General features: G+C 49.8%; 10 protein-coding genes across 10 annotated transcripts; 5 read left to right on the forward strand and 5 right to left on the reverse strand.

The window, feature by feature from the left end:
* Window positions 1–435: 435 nt before the first annotated feature.
* Window positions 436–2382, reverse strand: ARB_06591 (uncharacterized protein; the record flags this gene model as incomplete). The annotated part of the gene is made up of 4 exons (XM_003015419.1): window positions 436–655; window positions 729–2117; window positions 2175–2338; window positions 2362–2382. 4 exons carry the CDS (start codon window positions 2380–2382, stop codon window positions 436–438), a joined length of 1794 nt encoding a protein of 597 aa, XP_003015465.1.
* Window positions 2383–3175: 793 nt separating this feature from the next.
* ARB_06592 (uncharacterized protein) lies at window positions 3176–4675 on the reverse strand (the record flags this gene model as incomplete). Its single annotated transcript, XM_003015420.1, has 4 exons — window positions 3176–4055; window positions 4111–4340; window positions 4404–4518; window positions 4581–4675. The coding sequence occupies 4 exons, from the start codon at window positions 4673–4675 to the stop codon at window positions 3176–3178; spliced, it is 1320 nt and encodes a 439-aa protein (XP_003015466.1).
* Window positions 4676–5563: 888 nt separating this feature from the next.
* Window positions 5564–7079, forward strand: ARB_06593 (uncharacterized protein; the record flags this gene model as incomplete). The annotated part of the gene is made up of 3 exons (XM_003015421.1): window positions 5564–5714; window positions 5767–6170; window positions 6231–7079. 3 exons carry the CDS (start codon window positions 5564–5566, stop codon window positions 7077–7079), a joined length of 1404 nt encoding a protein of 467 aa, XP_003015467.1.
* Window positions 7080–8361: 1282 nt separating this feature from the next.
* Window positions 8362–9315, forward strand: ARB_06594 (uncharacterized protein; the record flags this gene model as incomplete). The annotated part of the gene is made up of 2 exons (XM_003015422.1): window positions 8362–8728; window positions 8786–9315. The coding sequence occupies 2 exons, from the start codon at window positions 8362–8364 to the stop codon at window positions 9313–9315; spliced, it is 897 nt and encodes a 298-aa protein (XP_003015468.1).
* Window positions 9316–9757: 442 nt separating this feature from the next.
* ARB_06595 (uncharacterized protein) lies at window positions 9758–10468 on the forward strand (the record flags this gene model as incomplete). The annotated part of the gene is made up of 2 exons (XM_003015423.1): window positions 9758–10121; window positions 10209–10468. 2 exons carry the CDS (start codon window positions 9758–9760, stop codon window positions 10466–10468), a joined length of 624 nt encoding a protein of 207 aa, XP_003015469.1.
* Window positions 10469–10855: 387 nt separating this feature from the next.
* Window positions 10856–12117, reverse strand: ARB_06596 (uncharacterized protein; the record flags this gene model as incomplete). The annotated part of the gene is made up of 4 exons (XM_003015424.1): window positions 10856–11521; window positions 11580–11729; window positions 11793–11964; window positions 12083–12117. The coding sequence occupies 4 exons, from the start codon at window positions 12115–12117 to the stop codon at window positions 10856–10858; spliced, it is 1023 nt and encodes a 340-aa protein (XP_003015470.1).
* A 467-nt stretch (window positions 12118–12584) lies between these two features.
* On the forward strand, window positions 12585–12964 carry ARB_06597 (uncharacterized protein; the record flags this gene model as incomplete). Its single annotated transcript, XM_003015425.1, has 3 exons — window positions 12585–12654; window positions 12689–12767; window positions 12838–12964. 3 exons carry the CDS (start codon window positions 12585–12587, stop codon window positions 12962–12964), a joined length of 276 nt encoding a protein of 91 aa, XP_003015471.1.
* A 365-nt stretch (window positions 12965–13329) lies between these two features.
* On the reverse strand, window positions 13330–14634 carry ARB_06598 (uncharacterized protein; the record flags this gene model as incomplete). Its single annotated transcript, XM_003015426.1, has 1 exon — window positions 13330–14634. One exon carries the CDS (start codon window positions 14632–14634, stop codon window positions 13330–13332), a length of 1305 nt encoding a protein of 434 aa, XP_003015472.1.
* Window positions 14635–16052: 1418 nt separating this feature from the next.
* On the reverse strand, window positions 16053–17603 carry ARB_06599 (uncharacterized protein; the record flags this gene model as incomplete). Its single annotated transcript, XM_003015427.1, has 3 exons — window positions 16053–16653; window positions 16709–17001; window positions 17058–17603. The coding sequence occupies 3 exons, from the start codon at window positions 17601–17603 to the stop codon at window positions 16053–16055; spliced, it is 1440 nt and encodes a 479-aa protein (XP_003015473.1).
* Window positions 17604–18476: 873 nt separating this feature from the next.
* ARB_06600 (uncharacterized protein) lies at window positions 18477–20499 on the forward strand (the record flags this gene model as incomplete). Its single annotated transcript, XM_003015428.1, has 3 exons — window positions 18477–18735; window positions 18798–18960; window positions 19023–20499. The coding sequence occupies 3 exons, from the start codon at window positions 18477–18479 to the stop codon at window positions 20497–20499; spliced, it is 1899 nt and encodes a 632-aa protein (XP_003015474.1).
* Window positions 20500–21475: the final 976 nt, after the last annotated feature.

Below are 21475 nucleotides of genomic sequence, written 5' to 3' on the forward strand. Positions count from 1 at the left end.
AGCTTAGGTCAGCGGAGAAAGCTTGGCAGGGTCTCAATAAGATAGAGTTTGATACTTCCCCGGATTTTTTCCTTCTTTGTCAATAACACGAATAGGCACTTGGAGGATTCTAGAGTCGTGGGTCGATACGGAGTGTATCGCTGGAGACTGAATTATGAAATAGGTTGCATTGCTATATTTTAAGGAAAAGCGCCAAGAACGTATAGCAGATAAGATAACAGGAGGAATAAGGTACAATGCGTGCGGGTAGGAAAAGGGGCAATAGAAAGATGTGCCACTTCGCGGTGACAAGATGCGATCAATGTGTTATATACAGGTAGTGTTTGAGCAAGAATTCACCGTCACCGAAGACGACTTTCCACCTTTCGCCTGGTTGGGGTGAATATGACCGGGGAACATCACCTGCTACAGGTTGATTTCTCCAACTAGACGTGTCTAGTATGTACGCTTGAATGGTGGGACAGCCTTGCACTCGGCCTCGTCGAGAGTGTGTCCGTTGACGGCACGGTATGTGAGATCAATCTTACCGTGGGGTTGCTTCTGGAAGGTAAGAGTGTGCTTCATCCAGTTGACGTCGTCTCGCTCAGGGTAATCTTCACGGGCGTGAGCACCACGAGATTCCTTGCGGTTGGCGGCAGCAACGGCGGTTTGGGTACTGTATGAAGCCCGTGTAAGTATACATATTGTAAGGGGAGACAATAACATGTCTAAGGGGAGAATAAACTTACGCGCAAGTCAACAAGTTCCTCAGCTCCATGGTCTCAACCAAGTCAGAGTTCCAGATCATGCTGCGGTCCTTGATGTTAACATCGGCAAACATTTGATCAACCTCAGTGATCTTGGTAACACCCTCATCCAAACTCTCTTGAGTTCGGAAAACACTGACATCAGACTGCATAGTCCTCTGCATAGCATTTCTAATCTCGAAGGTAGACTTGGATCCATCGGAAGTTCTGATCTTGTCCAAAGCAGCAATAGACTCAGCACCAGCATCAGCGCTGATCTCCTTGTGGGGGGCACCGGGGGAGGCGTTGTCCCTAACGGTGTGAGAGACAGCACGGCCGAAGACGATGAGATCGAGAAGGGAGTTGGCTCCAAGACGGTTGGCACCGTGGACAGAGACACATGCGGCTTCACCGCAGGCATACAAACCGGGAACAACTTTGTCGTTTCCGTTCTCGTCGAGAGTGAGGACCTCACCAGTGTACTTGGTTGGGATACCACCCATGTTGTAGTGGACAGTTGGGAGAACGGGAATTGGCTGTTTGGTAACATCGACACCAGCGAAGATAGAAGCAGTCTCAGAGATACCGGGGAGTCGCTCGTGGAGAATTTCGGCGGGAAGATGGCTCAGCTGGAGGTAGATGTGGTCCTTGTCTGGGCCAACACCACGGCCCTCGCGGATTTCCATGGTCATGGATCGGGAGACGACATCACGAGAGGCCAGATCCTTAGCAGTTGGGGCATACTTCTCCATGAATCGTTCACCGTTTGAGTTAAGAAGGTAGCCACCCTCACCACGGGAGCCCTCAGTAATCAGACAACCAGCACCGTAGATACCAGTAGGGTGGAATTGCACGAATTCCAGATCCTGGTTGGGAAGTCCAGCACGAGCAACCATAGCCATACCGTCACCAGTGCAAGTGTGGGCGGAGGTACAGCTGAAGTAGGCACGGCCATATCCACCGGTAGCAAGGACAGTGTGGTGAGCGCGGAATCTGTGAAGAGTACCGTCCTCCTGGTTGTAGGCGATAATTCCTTTACATTCACCGTCCTCCATCAAGAGATCCATAGCGAAGTACTCGATGAAGTAGTTGGCATTGTGGCGGAGAGATTGACCGTAGAGGGTGTGGAGGAGAGCGTGGCCGGTTCTGTCAGCAGCTGCGCAGCATCGGTAAGCCTGACCTCCCTTTCCGTAATCTTGCGATTGTCCACCGAAAGCACGCTGGTAGATACGTCCGTCCTCAGTTCGCGAGAAAGGACATCCGTAACCCTCGAGTTCGATAACACTCTGGGGGGCTTCTCTCGTCATGTAATGGATAGCATCTTGGTCACCAAGCCAGTCGGAACCCTTAACCGTATCGTACATGTGCCATCTCCAGTCGTCCTTGTGCATGCTAAGAGATCGTTAACACTACCGCAGCCTCTAAATGCACAACGTGAAAATAACATACTTTCCAAGAGCCGCATTTATACCTCCCTGAGCAGCAACAGTGTGACTTCTCGTGGGGAAAAGTTTTGTAACACACGCGGTGTTGAATCCAGCCTCCGCAAGGCCGAAGGCGGCTCTCAGACCGGCACCACCAGCACCAACGACAACGGCATCGAATTCATGGTCCTATAACAGTCAGATGAGCATACACCGAGGAAGATGATGTCCATAGACGTACAATGACGGGGTACTTTTGTGAAACGAAGGGAGAGGCTTCCTTTGCGCGTAGAGGTTGGCTGGCGACGATTCGAGCTGCAAAATCGGTCAATTCCTCACATAAGTCCCAATATACGTAGATGATGCCACATACCTGCAGTGCGAGTCTGCGAAAAGTACCTCCTCTGGTCCCGTAGTGCCCGAGTCAACTGCAGATTGAGATCAGTAAGAACCTGGGTACAAGATCAACAAACCCGAAAATCAGCCCTACCTGACAAGTTGGAGCAATGCTCCGTAGACCACTGAAGCTCATGATGCTACTCCAGCCAGCAGAGCTATGTGCAAAGACTGCAATGGGTGAATTGATGCGTTGGCGGGTTGATAAGGTGCTGCTTCAAAGGCCGTTGACGCTCCTTTGGAGTTTCGTCTTTCCCTTCGAGGTGCGAAGTTGGCCTGCAGAACGAAATATTATATAAGCATTTCCATCCCGAGGCTTTCTTCCGCCAATCAGAGACTGCCTATCGGTCAGCTTACCCGATTTAGCCCGATGTTGGCACGTGACAATATACTCCTGTATTTGATTACATAAGCTATATCAAAATCCATTATTTACTTCGTGACCGTCGCAAGGGAGAGACGACGTTGATGAAGGGAAGAGAAACGCTCGAGTGCTTCTATGGAATGAAGAAAGGTAGTATAACATGGAGATGCGGGATGCACCGTTTGGATCCTAGGTCCCCCGCCCCAAATCCCACACCCGCACCGGAAGTTGAAAGAGGATAGATAGATATAGGGAAATCGGGCTGGCTAGTTGTATTGCATGTATGTGGCCGTGGAGTTGAACTTCAAGTTGCCCTTGATGACTTTGTCCACGGCAGCCAAAAAGTCCTTCTCGGTTGCGACCTTGCGGCGGGCTCTGATTGCGAACATACCGGCCTCGGTAGCAACACTTCGCAGTTCGGCACCAGTGGAGTTGGGACATAGTCGGGAGATAAGCTCCCATCTTATATCACGCTCCACCGACATACTCTTAGCGTGAATTCGCAAGATGTTGGCACGGCCGTCTAGATCAGGTAGGGAGAATTCGATCTTTCGGTCGATACGGCCAGGTCTCATGAGCGCAGGGTCGAGAGTAGACGGTCTGTTGGTTGCAAACATAACCTTGATGTTTCCTCTTGAGTCGAAACCATCCAGCTGCGTAATCAATTCCAACATCGTTCTCTGAACTTCGTTATCACCACCAGCACCGTCGTCAAAACGGGCACCACCGATAGCGTCAATTTCGTCGAAAAAGATAATGCACGCCTTCTTAGTCCGAGCCATCTCGAAAAGCTCTCTCACCATCCTAGCACCCTCTCCCACGTATTTTTGAACAAGCTCACTGCCAATAACACGGATAAATGTTGCATCTGTTCGGTTCGCTACCGCTCGCGCGCAAAGTGTCTTTCCAGTTCCGGGAGGTCCGTAGAGCAAAGCACCCTTTGGTGGGTCTATTCCAAGGCCAACGAATCGCTCTGGTGATAGGAGTGGCATTTCTACCACTTCTCTGAGCTTTTCAATCTGTTCCTTGCTTCCTCCAACATCACCGTATGTAACATCGGGCTTGTCTTCGACAGTCATCATCGTAACACTCGGGTCAATCTTAGGAGGTAGCGGTAGAAGAATTTGGTATTTATTTCGGTCGACACTTTCATCATAATGTCAGTATTTATGGTGAGTATATAATGACAGACTCAACTTACCCTACTCGCATCCCTTCCTCAATATCTGTTGGACTGACTCGCTCGCCGAGGTTTACAACAAACTTGGCGATCTGCTTCACGTTGATGACGTATTTGCTCTTCTCAGCGTCCTTTTCATCTTGAATGATCTTTGTACACCGAGCAACCTGTAGTGGTTGCTCTTCGGCCATCCGCTGTCTGTCTGCAGCAACATCCCAAAGGTGTGGCGGCGCCAGCCCGGTGTCGGATTCCTAGTCTTGGTGTAAGTAACAAAACACCCCAAACTCCAAACGGACAGCATCAAGACAACCTACTTTGACTCCTATCTTCTCATTTACGCTTGCTTGCTTGTCCTTGATCTGTTTTTCGAGCTTTTTTATCGCCGCAGCGTATGGAGCAGCGCCGTAGGTCTTCAGCACATGGATATCCCTTCACGGAAGTCAGCGGTCTATCCCTCAGCAGCAAAGCTTCAACAAGGCCAAATCACTAACTCATCTGTCAACGGCGTTATCTTTTTCTCTGGCTCTTCGTCATCGGCAAAGTTCTTCTTGTACTTCTCCCAGTTCTGGCCCGTGGCGCTGGGCATGTTGGCGATTTGTAAGAGTCAAGTCGGGCGAAAGAAACAGGGTCGATAGGCAGACACGGAAGGTAGACGCAGGTTCAGACGGCGGTCGTAGCTGATATCTCAGAGCAGAGCTTCTGTCGGTCCGGAGAGAGGCGTGGCGTAGGCTTGTTGATGTGTCCACGAGAGCTGTTGTTGGACTTGCTCAAATGAAGCTGTCGGGTCGCTTTTGCTTTTAGCCTAGAAGGTCGCCGCGCCAAGCCAGCCAAACCTCGTCCTTTTCTCTTACGCTTTCGATTTTCTATGGGAAGCTCACAAATTCCACCTCCACATGTGTGATTAAATAAATATTTATTTCATTTCAACCACGCAACACCCTCCAGCACCTCTGCCCCAGACGGGTTTACGGAATTCAAGATGGCGGCCGCTCTAGGGATCCAGGGCAATATGAATAATACCTTTAAAGTAGGTTCTTTCGCCTGGTCGCTTGTCTGGGTGCCTGAATTATACTGACCGTTTTGACTAGGATAAGGAGAAGCCCATGGCGGTTCGCGCTGCGAACATCATGGCAGCCAGAGGTACGAATCGCTTTAGTTACCCAGTTAATACGCATTTGCTGACCTTGCTATAGCGGTTGCGGACGCCATAAGAACGGTACGATAGCTTCGCCCTGGAGCATAGTGGAACGCGGGGCTAACATATAGCAAAAAAGTCGCTTGGACCAAGGGGTATGGATAAGATGGTATGTTAGGCAATTATGCACCTCCGTTCCTCAGCTAGCTGACTGATTGTTTCTATAGATACAAACTGGAAAGGGCGAGACGATAATCGTACGTTTATTTTCAAGATACCAAACTGACCTACACCCCTCATGCTGATACTCCCTGGTTACAGACGAATGATGGAAATACCATGTTGAAGGATATGGCTGTTATGCACCCTGCTGCTAAGATGCTGGTAGATCTGAGTGCTGCGCAAGATGTTGAGGCCGGTGACGGTACTACATCAGTTGTAGTTATTGCTGGAAGTCTTCTAGGTGCAGCCGAGAGACTACTTGCCAAAGGTACGATATGATGCTACCACTTCAAAATCTGCCTTCTAACGTTTGGGTATAGGCCTACATCCTACCGTTATCTCTGAGTCGTTCCAGCGTGCTGCTGCTGCCGCTGTCAAGATTCTTGAAGATATGTCACAGCCCATCTCTCTATCCGACAGGGCAATACTCCTCCAAGCTGCCTCGACTTCTTTGTCCTCCAAAATTGTCTCCCAGTACTCTAGCCTGCTTTCCCCCATGGCTGTGGACTCCGTCCTCCGAGTTATTGACCCAAAGACTGCTGAGAATGTCGATCTACGTAACATCAGGATAGTGAAGAAGGTCGGCGGAACCATCGAGGATAGTGAGATGGTTGACGGCTTGATCCTGAATCAACCTGTAATGAAGAGTGCAGGCGGGCCAACCAGGGTCGAAAAGGCAAAAATTGCTTTGATCCAGTTCCAGCTGAGCCCTCCAAAACCAGATGTTCGTACATCCATGCCCTATCGCTAAAACTCTCCGATGCTAACAATTGGATAACTACAGATGGAGAATCAGATTGTTGTCAATGACTACAGACAGATGGATAAAATTCTTAAGGAAGAGCGCACATACCTGCTCAATATGATCCGAAAGATCGCCAAGACAAAGTGCAATGTCATCCTTATTCAAAAGTCGATTCTCCGTGACGCTGTCAATGACCTCTCCCTCAATTTCCTTTCTCGAGTTAAGATTCTTGCCGTCAAGGATATTGAGCGTGATGAAGTGGAGTTTGTGTGCAAGAGCTTAGGCTGCAAGCCCATCGCCAACATTGACTCTTTCACCGAAGACAAGCTTGGAACTGCCGACCTGGTAGAGGAGATCAGCTCGTCTGGATCCAGGTATCTCAAGATCACCGGCGTCCGCTCCCCAAGCGCCGCCCAGACCGTCTCCATTGTTGCCCGTGGAGCCAACAACCTGATCCTCGACGAAGTGGAGCGTTCCCTGCACGATGCCCTCTGCGTCGTGAGATGTCTGGTGAAGAAGCGTGCCCTGATTGCAGGTGGAGGAGCCCCCGAGATCGAGATCGCACAGGCACTCGCTAAGCAAGCCCGTCTGCTCGCTGGTACCGAGGCTATCTGCTGGAAGGCCTTCGCCAGCGCCATGGAAGTCATCCCCGTCACCCTTGCCGAGAACGCAGGGTTGAACAGCATCAAGGTCGTTACGGACCTACGTCATCGCCACGAAATGGGAGAGAAGAATGCGGGCGTCAGCATTCGAAGCGGTGGAGTCAAGGTCAACATTGCTGACGAGCGTGTCTTGCAGCCTTTGTTAGTGAGCACTAGTGCAGTCGAGCTTGCAGCCGAAACCGTCAAGCTTATTTTACGAATTGATGACATTGCGCTGTCGAGATAAGGGGTCGGCTAGATGGGACAACAATGGGCTTTGACCGGAGTGGTCTCGAGATGCGTCTGGCCTGGTATGTTACTTTGTTTTTTTGATAATAAATATAGTACATGATGAAAAGGTCTCAGCATAGGTAATAGAATCAAAAAGCTGTCTTGTCTGATTTGTCTACTTGTTTGCTCTTGTAAGAGAATTGTACAACGCCAACATATAGTGACGCCTGACCCATCAACCTTAGCGTATAGGGGGTCTGTCCATCTATAGCCACCAAAACACCGGCACCCACACCACAATGCACATATGGACCTCCTACATACTCCGTCCCAATCAACGACGGCCAGATCACCTTCCAGCCTCATAATTACGCTCTCCAAGCGCAGGCAAAAGTGACACCTCCCCTGCATCGGCCGTCTGCCTACTACGGAGAGCGCGCTAAACCCGTGACCCTGATAGGATGGATTATGCTGACATAATATCCAACAACCGCAGCCCAGCGCTGATTGGCTTGCTTCACCCCTTTTGTTGTTTGCGACTCTTTGCCAATGCCAAAACCCGTCGTTGTGCAGCACAAGCAACATGTCCTGCACCGCTTTGATAAGACGGCTCAGTTAACTGTTGCGATGGATACCCAGGCGGGGGCGTTGCCAGGGGGCGGTGCCGTTTGCGCCCGGCTGGAGTTTTCTTTTCTTTATCCTCGTGGTGCTCTCCCGTGAGGAGTTGTTCTCGTTCACCAGGAAGACAGAAGAAGTCGGAGAAGAGAAAATCGAAGTTCATTTGCAGAGACTTTTTGTTCTCCTTGTTTTATTGTTTTCAGCCCTGGAACCGAAATTGCAAGGCTGAGGAGTGTGGGATAATAATATCTCACCCAGAGTTGTCATTATTATCCCTCAATGTGTTCGGTTGCGAGAAAGGTTGTGGTTCTGAATAACACCAACTTTACACTTGGTCGACCACACTCAGACGAAAGAACAGGCTGGATCTCGATAATATGATGGATAGGAGACTTCGGTTTCGCCAGCACGAGACGGATTGCGAGAGGGGAACCCAGTTTTATGCCTGCTCAAAAGGTGCATACCGAGGATGCTGTTCGGTAGACCCTTGCGACACTGGGATATGTCCGGATGATCAAAAGTATGGGAGCAAAACATCGTCGTCGTTTACTACCGGCACCAGCAGGACTTTGCGGCCAACCTCGACTTCTTCTCGAGCTACATTGTCTAGCACCATCACTACTTCATCGACTGCGACGGACACGGAATATACCACACCTATACCACCCAGCAGACCTATGATGCCCACAGAATCTATAACATCCACATTTACGTCGTCAACACCAGCCAGCAGTTCTTCGCTTATACCAGCTACTGGTATAGTGACATTACCTATGCCGGAGGCAACAATTGTTCACTCAGGCCCCAGTCGAGGAGCCTTCATCGGAGGTATTGTAGGTACTGTGGTTATTGCGCTGCTCCTTTTCAGCGGCGCATTCTTCTGGTTCCATATTCGGCGCAAGAGGAAGAAAGAGGGAAAATGGAGAGGAAGCTGTGCGGTGCTGTTATGTCGGCATCGGAAGGAGACCGCGGAAAGTATCACCAGCCCAACCATAGAGAAGGCTCCAGAGCCAGAACCCTGTGGTGAACCATGCGGCGAGCTTGATGGTAAGTCCTCAAAATAATGGCATTGCTTGATTAATTGAGTACTAAAGTGATTCCTAGGAAGTAAATGTCGGGCAGAAATGTTTGCTCCTTCAGAGGGCTCCAGCTTTGCTGGAAGTCCGAGAACATATGTCGATTCTCCTTCTATCGGCTCCTCAACAACTATCACCCCCAGCACACATAGCATAGCCTGGTCGAATGAAAAGATCGTCTCGCAAGGCACTGTCTCGACTCCATTACGAGGCCTTGGTACTTATTCTGCCGTACGTCCTGGGAATGCTATAACCACCATTTCAGAACTCCCAGCTACCACCAACCCACCGCAACCACCAGTTCCGCGAGAGCTAGAGGGCTCTTCCACCGCCGAATTCTCCCCTCATAAATCTTCACTCTCACCTACATCACAACAGGTATCCCAGAGTGTGAAATTAACTGTAACGACACCCGAGGGCGTTGTCTTACGGCCGAACCTACATGATTCCCCAGCTCAGCAGCACCCACAATGCCAGGAACTCGAAACACCACCACATGTGATGAGCTTCATGGATTATCCAGACAAATCTCACAAGAGAGATGAGCCTTCTTCATAAAGAAACTCGTCTATGGTTAGACGCCTTCTTGAATCTTTCGCTCTTTGCATACTCTTCTGTCAGGGTTGAATATCGATGTCCCCTTTTACCTGTTTATGGTCCTCTATACCCAGAGTTTGACCTGTTGGTTTTTTGGCTGAGTTATACGGGTGAGACGATTACTTAGTTAGCTACCATGTAGATAGATATAGAATGAAAACTAAACTGCTGATAATTCTCCTTTCACCATATGTTTTATGTCTCTGCATGTTTACTTCGACTTTTTTAAACTTGGTCAGCCAGCAAAGCCCTGGGCCGCCGATGCATCACGTGACGCTTTCTAAGAAACATTTTTCTTCGTTCTTTCAACAGCTTCACGAACGAGAAGACCGAAGAAGCGAGAATTCCTGCAATTCAACTCTGCTCCGTTACCCTCAACTGCAGGGAAGACACATCCGCCAAAATGATCTGTCGACAGTGCCGCTCGTCTCTTCTCTCCCGGCTCCCTTCCTCCCGACCTGCATCGGCCGCATACTCATATTCTCACATCCCATCGCGGCAACCGCACCGATTCTACAGCGCTGCGACACCAGCAGCACCAGCAGCCGATGCAGCCTCTCCCGCCTCTCCAAAGACAGCTACCAAGGCAGCTCCGAAGATAGTCAGCAGTGTTCCCGCTGGTACCAAGCTAGCTGGATTGAACTACGAGAAGAACAAGCAGGATCCAATTGCGCTAGAAGACCATGAATATCCAGACTGGCTGTGGACATTACTGGATAAGACTGCAAAGAAATCAGAGACTGGAGCAGGCTCAGTTGATGTCTCGAGTACGTATAATGCCAAATTGTCTTGTTATACTGTATCTTTTTTTGAATTGGGTTTTAAATACTGACGTTTGTTCTTTTTTTCTACAGATATGAACAAGAAGGCTCGCAAGAAGCATGAGAAGAAGATGGCTGCGCTAGCTGCTTCTCAACCGCGTGCTATCCCCGTCCACGAACAGGCTACTGACATCACGCCCGCCGAGTACAATGCCGCTACTACTGGAGAGGCGGCGACTGATAACCTGGAGACAGCTACTGCTGGACTCGAAGCTCGAAGCGAAATCACCAAATCTGCTCGTAATGCAAGACGGAAAGCCATTAAGGAATCTAACTTCTTGCGTGGCTTGTAGATGGATTTGAAGTAGGAGGCGTTAAGCATTGTATTGTGGAAGATACCTAGAGGAGCCCGGTGGATGGCTTGATATTATATTTGGTATACCATTGTCATTGTTTGACCAAAAGGGACCATGACACTTTTTTGTTGTACACTAACTTAGAGAATAACTGTATTCTACCATGTTTTCATTTTCCGTTTACTCCAGCGACGTTCTACAGCTTTCAGGAATCAAAGGTTATATGGAATATATCTTCTCATATAATTTCATTATCACGCATATAAATGAGTGGCTGCTACCTTTTGAAACTCGAAAAGACAGACAGGACTTGGGATGAAAAGGTGACCAATATCCCTTTTTCCATCAGACATGATTGGCTACTCTTGGTGAGATACCTGAGGTCTAAGCAGAAACCTGGATTCTCTTGAATCCACCCTCCTCCGCAACCTTCTTCTGGAGAGCACACATCTTCTTTTGGTCACCGGTGGGATCAGCAGACTCAGGCTCCATCTCCCAGGTCAAGAACTCATTGGTGTAGTTTGGCTTGAACGACTCGTCCAAAACTCCCAATCGCTTGCCGTACTTGGTGACCTTCTCCCAGTCACGAGCGACGTTCTTCAAGTCCTTGCTGAAGTAGGCGTAGGAACGCTCGTAGATCTTACGGTTCACGGCAGTGTTCATGATGGGCTTCATGTCAATGTACTCCTCGAAGGCAGCCTCGGGCTTCTCCAACACGTAGTCGGTAGCACGCTTGACGGCCTTCATGAACTTCTTGACCTTCTCTGGGTTCTCGGAGATGAATTTCTCGTTTCCGATGTAGAGGATGGAGCAGAAGCAGCAGCAGCCGAGTTCGGCGAGCTCGTCGATACGGAGCATCTGGACGTCGGAGCGGGGACGGTTTTGGCTGACGAGCCATTCCTCGAGCTCGACCATCTGGACGTTCTCGAGGCCAATGCCGGCGTCGATGTCGCCTTGGATGATAGCCTTGCTGACGTTCATGCCGCAGCGGACAGCAGTGTAGTCCTCGGCAGTCATGCCATAGTACTTGGTGAGCTCGTCAATTTGGATCTAGTCAACACGTTAACAGTGGTCTATAGTTATACAGCAAAATGCGTGAGTACCATACCTTGCCGAACTCTCCAACGTAGCCGATACGCTTGCCCTTGAGGGAGCGGAAGTCGGTGGTGATTCCGCTGTCCTTGAGGTAGACAACGCCGGTGAATGGCTCATCGAGGAGAGAACCAATGGACAAGACCGGGAAGTTTCGTGCTTTGGCCTGCCATAGTTATGTCAGTCAAATAGGTATCCCAATATAAAAATGGAAAAGGGGCCAACTGACAGCAAGAGTATGGATCATGGCCTTGAAGCCGAGGTCGACCTTCTGGCTTCCAATGATCTCGGTGACATCAGAAGGGTCATTGGGCTCGAGGATAGCAACCTTGATACCCTCGTCCTGGAAGTATCCCTTCTTCTGGGCGAGGTATAAGGGGGCGTGGTAGGGCGTAGCATGCCTTCAGACAGTTATTTCTCCAGCTCAGACACAACACAGGAACAGCAAGCAATGCATCAATTGACCACGCAAATGTGAGAAGACAGAGACACAGTGGCTATAGTGTTAGAAGAACCTACCAGTTGGTGAGGAAGGTAATCTTGTCGGTAGACATGGTTGATTACGGCCGGTCAGACTGGTCATTGTCAGCATCACACAGCACCCTCGTACAGAGGGGGTAAACATGAGAAGAGAGAGAAAAGGGGAGAAGTGAAGTCGCGTGTGTCCTTTCGCTAGAATTATCTAGATCAAGTTCAGACAGTATAATCTCAGAACGACCGGCGGTCTCGCAGTCGCCGGCATCAAGACGACCATAGTGATCTTACGATGTTATGATCAAATAGTTATCAAGATGGGACGAAAGCGAGAGACGCCAGGCCGAACACCTGTCACTCGTGACTGATATGATGATATATACCACAAATACCTTGACTCTTGGATGAATCCATAGCGAACTGGGACGGGAGCTCCATGACGAAGACCGTCCCCTGTATTCGCGACCTCGAGGCTTCTGGCTTCGTACCGTCTAGTAACTAGTCGAAGTGGGCGAGGAGATTGGCGATGAATTGGTGATATCAAATGATGATGAAGATGGGAGAAGAAAAGAAGGAAGAAAGGAGGACGAAGAAGAATTTATCACAAAATCCCGAAGGTGGGGGAGCAAGAAGGCAGACGAGGGGCAGCAGAGGACGAAGAGGATTATTGGAAGAGACAAGCAGGGCCGGATCTTCGGCTGCGAAACGTCGCCAAGGGCAGCAAGGGCCTGTTAGTGCTGTCTATATATACGAGGATAAGAAGGTAGAGGAGAAGGGATATATATTAAACTGCTATATAGTCATTTGAAGAAGTACTTGGAAGACGCAGAAGAAGTAAAGCTGTACTGGCAAATTGGATACTCAAAAAAGGGGCCTAAGGGGGAGCAGCAGATATCAAAAGACGATGGAAAAGAGACGCCGGCATAAACATCCATTCAACAGCATCGGCACACGTAATTAACTTGCCGGTCAATGAGAAGATCATGAAAAGCAAAAAGAAACAGCAGATAAAAAAGAAAAACGAGTCAAAGAGAATGAAAGAGAACACCACCCAATGCGATGTGTCCCAGTGAACTCCGAGCCCAGCCGCCAGTCTGTAAAATGCCGCAGTCTTTCCAGGGCGCCCGTTCATATAACTAGATTCTCGCCCGGCTTCATATAAAAAGTCTCGTTGTCACCTCGTTGTGCTTGTTGGAGTGTGATGTGAGAGGGGCATGGGATGCTTCCGTCGATCCGGGAAGAAGCTGGAAAGAAAAGAAAAGAAGAAAAAGAAGAAAAGAAAAACGTCAGGTTCATGCGGAGACGCTACCTCCTGTCCATCGGAACCGTCCTAGGCCACCCCGAACGGCTTCTCTGCCACAGCCAGATCCTGACTTGAGCGTGGCAAAGCTGCTGGTCGCAGGTTCGCTGACGTTGCTGAGTCCGTTCCCATACAGAGCCTGGCCGGACTCGACTCTGCCAACTTCCCGGCCAAGAACGTAGCCGGCGGAGAAGCTGATAGCGGAGAAAAGCACGACCACGCCCGCACTAATGACCCACGTCATCACGGTGGGACTGATGGAGCGGTAGCTGCTGTTGGAGGTGGCAGTCTCTGATGATAAGGAGGATGATGATGATGAAAGCATTGCTCGTCCAGCCTTCTTGGTCGAGGCACGGTCCTTGGAGGGACTAGCTCGTCGTCGTGCTTTCCCCTGAGCAGTAGTAGAGATAGGAGAGCGTGAGCGCTTGGGAGAGGGGGATGGGGATGTTGATGGTTGGAATCGGGATGGTGCTGATGCTGGAGGTGGAGGGGCATGCATCTGTCGAGCGAAGGGCTCTTCTGTGTCGTTTGCTCCTGGTAGCAGACGGAAGGTCGATGGCTCTGCTCTCGGGGGTGATCGTTCTGCCACTGACGGTTGGCTGTCGTTCTTTGGTAGGCCACGGGCTGCGGCAGCACAGGATAGTAGAGTAGAAAGGCTTGCCCGCAGAGCTGCGTCGTGGTCTGCCTGGTGAGATGGTGAGATCATGTTGAAGGGAGAGTGCTGGACTGAGGACCGTCGAGATCCCATGCCGGGCAGGCTGGACCGTGAGTTTCGTCGGTTCTGCGATAGTCTCGCCGAATCAAGCGAGTTTCCTGATTGTCCCGTTCTAATCGAGGCTGGTGGGTGAGAGAAGGCGTTGGGCTGTGGGTTGAATCCCAGCGCTGTAGAGGTATCATCCTCATCGTCCTCATCATCATCGGTTGAAAGAGTCCCATCTGACTGAGATGAGATCTCTGGTAACATGTTCATATCGGGCTGAAGCCGAGTTGGAAAGTCGTCGTTTGAGAGTCTGTCTGACTCGCTCTCCGTCTCCTCATTCTCATCTTGACTGCTTCCTGTCGTGCTCGAGGAACGATGCGAGTAGCCGATCTCCAAGTCCTGCGGTGGAACATGGTAACCGGCACGATGGTTATGGTTATGGTGGTGATGGTGCGTCGCTCGCCGTCTTCGAAGCTGTTGGACCCTCAGCCCCGTAGTGATGATGTCGTCGGTTGTGGCGGCCGAAGACAAGGAAGATGAAGAAGGCTGCGACGAAAGTTCGATCCAAGAATCTATGTAATACCTAAATGAGTACATTGTAACACGCTTTGAGGCTTTTGTGATATCCAATAAATCAATGCATAAACGAGGTGTTTCATGCAGGGACGGCAAGGCTGTTGGGAGGAGTTGTAGCGATTTTCTGGCAGAGACGGGAGTTGAATCCTGTTTCCAGAAGGGTCTATGCTACCCCAAAAGCCGATCAGAACCAGATCAAGACGTGAACTCACCTTCTGACCGGCGAGGATGACCTTCTCGCGTTGCTTGAGGGCGTATGCCACGCTCTGGTGATGTGTTTGTCAAGGCCATGGTGGTGTGGTGAGCGGTGTAGATTGCATGTATCTCGCTCAAGTCTCCCTCCACACCAAGGCGAGATTTATATATCCACTCTAGGCGGCGGGAAACCGGTCTAGGCTGCCACGAACCGGACCTTGCGGGTGACTCTCAGTACACGGATGTCGGGAGAAAGGAACGAAACCAGATATTTCGCTAGAATAACTGCAAACATCAGCATATACTGGCAAAAGCATCCATACTGAATGCAGTCTTCCCTCACGCCGACTCTTATCGGAGGCGGGGAGAAACACATACACATGCACTCAAAGTAGCGGCACAAGCCAGCTCCATGCGACTCCCTTTATCCACACTAAATCACCAGCGATATGGGCGAAGAGATCAAGAGGAAAGGTGTCTGTCGTAAATATGTCAGAGATGGCCTATAACAGGAGGCAACTGGCCTCTCACCTGACTGTAGCACGAGGAAGAGGGTATCTGCATCGACAATGTACTCGACACTCGACCGTACTCGTCTCACTCATTCACCCAGGCAGTCGAACAGGGCCAGCGACTCCTGGACATCGCCTGGATATCGTCCTGGGTATATATAAAAGGAGTGTGTTGTAGTTACGAAACCGACAAAAGGGAGGAAGAAGAAAAGAAGATGACGAAAGCGGGATGGCGGTGAAGGCGCAGGAGCATGGCAGATTATGTCAGCGGGATGTGTGCATAAGGCAGTGGGTTTTGGAGGAAATAGCAGCAGTGCGTCGTGTTATTGTCCAAAAAGTGCGTGGTAAGATCCGGCTTTACCCCGCAAACGGTTCACGTCAAATGACTAAGCAGATGATAAGAACACTTGGAGAAAGGAAAGATAAGATAAGATCGTCTTCGGCGATAAGATAAAAATTCCTTTTTTGATTCATTTTTTGTTTTTGAAACTCCGTAAGAGTTCATAAAAGACAAGCAGATAGCACTCTACAGAAAGAAACAGGAAAGTAACAAGGGAAAAAAAAGCCGGAAACAGAAATCATCATAACAGGTGGAACTCCGGGAAACAGGCACTTTTTTTGGGTTTCGTTCTGGGGGTGAAGATGGATGTTATACATTACCTGGAGAGTCATCAGACGCTCTACCGTTCGTAACAGAAACATGAAATAAGGCGTCGATCGCGGGATTCAGACCTAGAAAGTGGTCTTCTTGCCAGCAAAGGAAGCTCCAGCGCCTCCACGGCCTCCACGACCGCCTCCACGGCCACCGCGATCACCGAAGCCACCGCGTCCACCACGGCCGCCACGACCTCCACGACCACCGAAACCGCCACGGCCACCACGGTCACCACCTGCACCAGGCTGTCTGGGGGTGCTGAAATCAAGACGGATGGAACGGCCACCGAGGTCAGCACCGTGCTCGGCTTCCAAGGCAGCGCGAGCCTCGTCGACGGAGGAGAACTGGACGTAGCCGAAGCCCTTGGGGCGGCCAGACTCAGGGTCAGTGGGCAGGCGGATGCCCTGGATCGCTCCGTATTTGGAGAAGAGCTCCTGGACCATGTTCTCGTCGGCGGAGAAGGAGATGTTGCCGATGAACAAGGTGTCACTCTCGGGGCTGGTCTGGTCGCCGAAGGACTTGGCACGGTTGTCAGCACGCTCGCGTGGGTTTGCGTTGCCATTGGTACGGGCGTTGGCGTAGTCAAGGTTCATCTTGCGGCCGTCGAGCTCTGCATCCTTCTTAGCTGTATGAGCCTTGACGGCGTCCTCAACATTGACGAATTCGACATATCCGAATCTGAAGAGCTTTGTTAGTAACGGCTTAACATTGAATAAAAAGTTGATATGCTTACCCTCTGGATCGGCCAGATTCGCGGTCAGTGACGATGCGAGTGCCAGCAAGCTCACCAAACTCCTCAAACTCGGAGCGGAGCCACTCCTCATCGACATTCCAGGACAAGTTACCGACGAAGAGGTTGGCAGAGGCACCCTCAGGAACGTCAACCTTGGCCTTCTTAGCAACAGGCTCGGCATCTTCCTCGGCCTTGCGTTTCTTCTGTGGCTTTTCAGCCTCTTCCTCCTCTTCCTCCTCGCTGGAGTCAGAGTCGTCAGAATCTTCCTCATCATCATCCTCTTCGTCATCATCCTGGAGATCTTCTTAGTCAAGTCTCTTGACAGAACAAAGAGCAACTGTAGACATACCTTCTTTGCCTTGGCAGGTTCATCAGACTCAGACTCCTCAGAGTCATCAGAGTCCTCAGATTCAGAGTCTTCGTCCTTCTTGACGGCGGCCTTGGTCTCCTTAGGAGCCTTCTTTACCTCTTCCTCATCATCAGAGTCCTCACTGTCCTCCTCGTCGCTCTCACTCTCGCTCTCACTCTCACTGTCGGCCTTCTTGCCATTGGCGACCTTGGCGCCATTCTTGACTGGCTTCTCGTCCTCGGATTCAGACTCGTCCGAGTCAGATGATTCAGACGAAGAGTCAGCGGCAGCAGCACCGTTCTTGACAGGAGCAGCCTTCTCCTCCTCCTCCTCCTCACTCTCCTCAGAGCTGTCAGAGCTTTCGGAGCTCTCAGACTCAGAGCTCTCGGATGGAGTAGGAGCCTTCTTCTTCAATTTCTCAACCTTCTTAGCGACAACCTCAGCAGGGACCTTCGATTTCAAGGTAGACTTCTTCACACCACCCTCCTTGACCTTGCTAAGGACCTTGTCCTCCTTTGCAGCAGATTTAACCTTTGGAGCCTTCATTTTGATTGATTCCCTACAATACGCGTTAGAAGATACCGGGAGCCAGCACCAGGGGCACACTCACCACTTGATATTTTGAGAAAGACACGAGATGAAATCCCACGTAATGAGTAACCCTCAGTATGTATAAAATAGAGCCCACAGAGTAATACGCAGCCAGAGCCAACTAGGAACTGATTCTCAAAAGCCCACAGGAACCAAGAGCCCACAGAATATTGATCTCACAGATAACCCACAAGCCAACGAGACGGACACTCTTTCGAATGATCCGGTCTATGTCAATGCAGATATAAGCAATCAAAATCCCACAGATGTCAAGATCTCAATGCCTCAGCCCACAAGCGAACAGTAAAGCCCTCTAGTAAGAAAATCTCACGCGACAAGCCCACAGAAGCCCACAGGAAATGCAACGAGTTGCAGTAAGAGTTCTATACAGAACGTATAGCGCTCTTTCTAGCGACTCGGAATCTGAAAGTCTTTTTAAGAGAAGTAAAAGTGATGAAGTGTTGATGGATGAGGTTGAAATTCTGCGAAGTTTGAAAGCAGAAAAAAGTTCAATTTATTGCTTGAAGCTTTTTTTTTTTTTTCCTGCTCGAGCTTTTTTCTGCCGCTTGAAATTTCACGCTCACCGCCTTTACTTAGCTCTCCGCTCGCTAGTCCCAAAAAGGACTGGCGTATATCCAGGGCACTTCCGTCTGCTTAGTCATCCTGTCACTCCCTAAAAGTCCGAATTAGGAAGCTTGCGACGTTTACGAGTTGTTTGTATGGAGAATCGCAAGAATCAAACAACATAACTAGACCAGTTGACAAGCCGATGGTTTGATCTGTACAATCCAGACCTCTCTGTGTCTGCTGCGCTGTTTACCTTGATGGATGGACCTTGCTACTGATACAATGGCACCTCTTACGCTTTCTCCTCGCCGGCCTCGAAAGAAACGCCGAGCTTTGTCGGGATCTGGGCTCAACACTGACCTGGTAGTGTCCAAGGGCCAAGATACCTATGTGCCGGCTTTCCCCTTGGTGTCTTTCTTCTGGCCTGCGCGGTCCGGTGTATCTCAATGGCTTATTCTGCCCGTCGTTTTGATGATTGTTGGCCTCTTCCGATGGGGGACTTCGTTGTGGGGTCACTCGGGTATGTGTTTTGTATGTATCTATGTATTCACACATACGCCCATACTGATGTATCTGGTATAGGGTATGGTGTACCTCCAATGCACGGCGACTTTGAAGCCCAAAGGCACTGGATGGAACTCACTATACACCTCCCCACTTCTTGGTGGTATTTCTACGATCTGCAATACTGGGGATTGGATTACCCACCATTGACAGCCTACCATAGCTGGCTATTAGGGAAGATGTATGTTCCAAGCACCATTACTACATCACGGCATGATAGAGCTAGAGCCTAACAGGATGCAGAGGTCAACTAGTCGATCCAGCATGGTTTGCATTGGACGAATCTCGTGGTCTAGAAGGGCCGCTGTTGAGGGTTTATATGAGAGCCACAGTTGTTGTCTCCGAGTACCTAGTTTACATCCCAGCTGTTGTCATATTTCTGCGAAGATATGCTCGTGAGCAAGGTGTTGGACCCTGGCCAGGCTCCATTGCTCTCTGCGCGGTACTTATGCAGCCGTCTACAATTCTTATCGACCATGGGCATTTCCAGTACAACACTGTGATGCTTGGCTTCATAGTTGCCTCTCTTGAAAGCATGTACGCCGGTAGACCTTTATGGGCAAGTATATTCTTTGTTGCAGCTCTGGGATTCAAGCAAATGTCACTCTACTTTGCTCCCGTTGTGTTTGCTTATCTCTTGGGTATTTGCTTCTCTCCTCGGATTCGACCCAACAGGCTGCTCGGCATTGCTCTGATTACCATCGTTGCTTTTGCCGTACTGTTCGCACCCCTCCTTGCTGGATCGCTCGCAGACTGGTACCGCAACATCCCAGGGCCTGATAACCTACCACCATTGACGAAATCACTTCCAATACAGATACACGAGGCCTCCTGGCTTTATCAGGTCGTTGTACAGCTTACCCAGTGTATCCACCGTATATTCCCATTTGCACGCGGGTTGTTCGAGGACAAGGTTGCCAACGTGTGGTGTGCCATCCACACTTTCTATAAGCTCAATAAGTTCGACCCCAGCATACTCAAGCTCGCAGCCCTGGGCGCTACCCTCATCACCATAATGCCATCTTGTTTGATAATTGGACGATACCCTCGGACCCATCTTCTCCCTTATGCCTTAGCAAGCACTGGCTGGGGTTTCTTCCTATGCTCCTTCCAGGTCCATGAGAAAAGCGTTCTACTACCTCTTCTACCCATGACTTTGCTCTTGGGAAGCGCTGGTGGACTTAGCAAAGAAATACGTGCTTGGGTTGGCTTGGCTAATATGCTCGGTGTATGGACAATGTTCCCACTTTTAAAGCGTGACGAATTACGCATCCCCTATACTGTCCTTACGCTCCTATGGGCGTACTTGCTAGGACTACCGCCAATGTCTCTTGATCTATATAGGAGTCGCAGCGCTGCACAGAAGTCCATGGAGCTATTTACCAAAACCAAGCTTATCCATATATCTTACTATGCAGCCATGCTTGGGTGGCATCTTCTTGAAAGCAACGTTTCACCGCCGCCTACAAAACCAGATCTATGGGTTGTCCTGAACGCACTAATAGGTGCATCGGGCTTTGGAATTATCTACCTTTGGTGCAACTGGAAACTCATACAAGCGGTCATCTTTGAACCGCAGCCGCCATCCTTGACCCCGAAGCGCAAACGTAAAGTTCCTGAAAAAGTGCCCCTTGAAGAGGTTAAAGAAAAAAATATCGTTGTCAAAGGCGCAACGGACTCCAAGAATGACTCCAAAACTCAGAAGGGCCCCAAGAGCTAGCCAACTTTCTCATTGATAGTTCCTCAAACCAAGGCCCAAAGAATAGCAAACACACTTCCTCAACTCCTCTCTTGATACCCCCAGGCTTGATGTCAACCTAAGATTCATCAGCCTCCCTCTGGCAGTTTAACCTTGAATCCCTTCCCTATATTACCTGCTCTCGAGGTATTTCATGCGGCTAATAATGCAAGTCTCATGTGGATTATCTACCTTCGCCATAAAACTGATTGCTACTTTGAATGCAGACAGGCATGTCCAAATCAATAATACATTGCATGGACAAGAACACAGCTTGTTCATCATAAGTGTCCGACAAAACGCTTCCCAGTACCTATCCCCCACTTCTCCACTATAGGGCAAGGGAAGACTTCGAAAACTGCCTCTGGCTCTATCCTGTTTACTCCGAAGCTTATTTGATGATACGAGCATAGAATTGAATTGAATTGAGATTCCGTTCAAATGAGATAATAATACAATGCACCCAGGGCCCCTCAGATTATGCGCCCCGTTCTATAGCCGTTTCTTTTTCCCAACCCATATTATACAGCAAAGAAATACAGCAGCTAGATTTGATTACCAGCCATAATAAAGATAACCGCAGCTACGGCTAATCTAGTAACTCGCAAAGCCTATTCACGAGCGACCAACATCCAAGATAGACTTGAAAGCTTTTCCTATTCCCTTTTCATCTTCCAATACAATTGTCTCAGACCTTGAATCCGAATCCAGCCATACAGTCTTTGTACTTTTGTACGTATGTCAAGCATTCTCCTGAGGCAGGGTCGTTGGACTTGGAAAAGAGCATGCAATCATCTCGGGTGGCTTTTTCTTCTTTGCAGACGCAGCATGGCTGGTAGCGACAAGTATCAGTCAGCACAAGAGTTTCGTTTCAATAAGAGCGTATCCTGTATATCCGGTGCATCGTACCTTTGGCTTTGTGGTTTGGTTGGGGACGGCAAGGCTAGCAGCAGCAGGC

This window comes from Trichophyton benhamiae, assembly GCF_000151125.1.
Source record: "Trichophyton benhamiae CBS 112371 chromosome Unknown contig01535.1, whole genome shotgun sequence".
In the NCBI taxonomy this organism is placed as follows: Eukaryota; Fungi; Ascomycota; class Eurotiomycetes; order Onygenales; family Arthrodermataceae; genus Trichophyton; species Trichophyton benhamiae.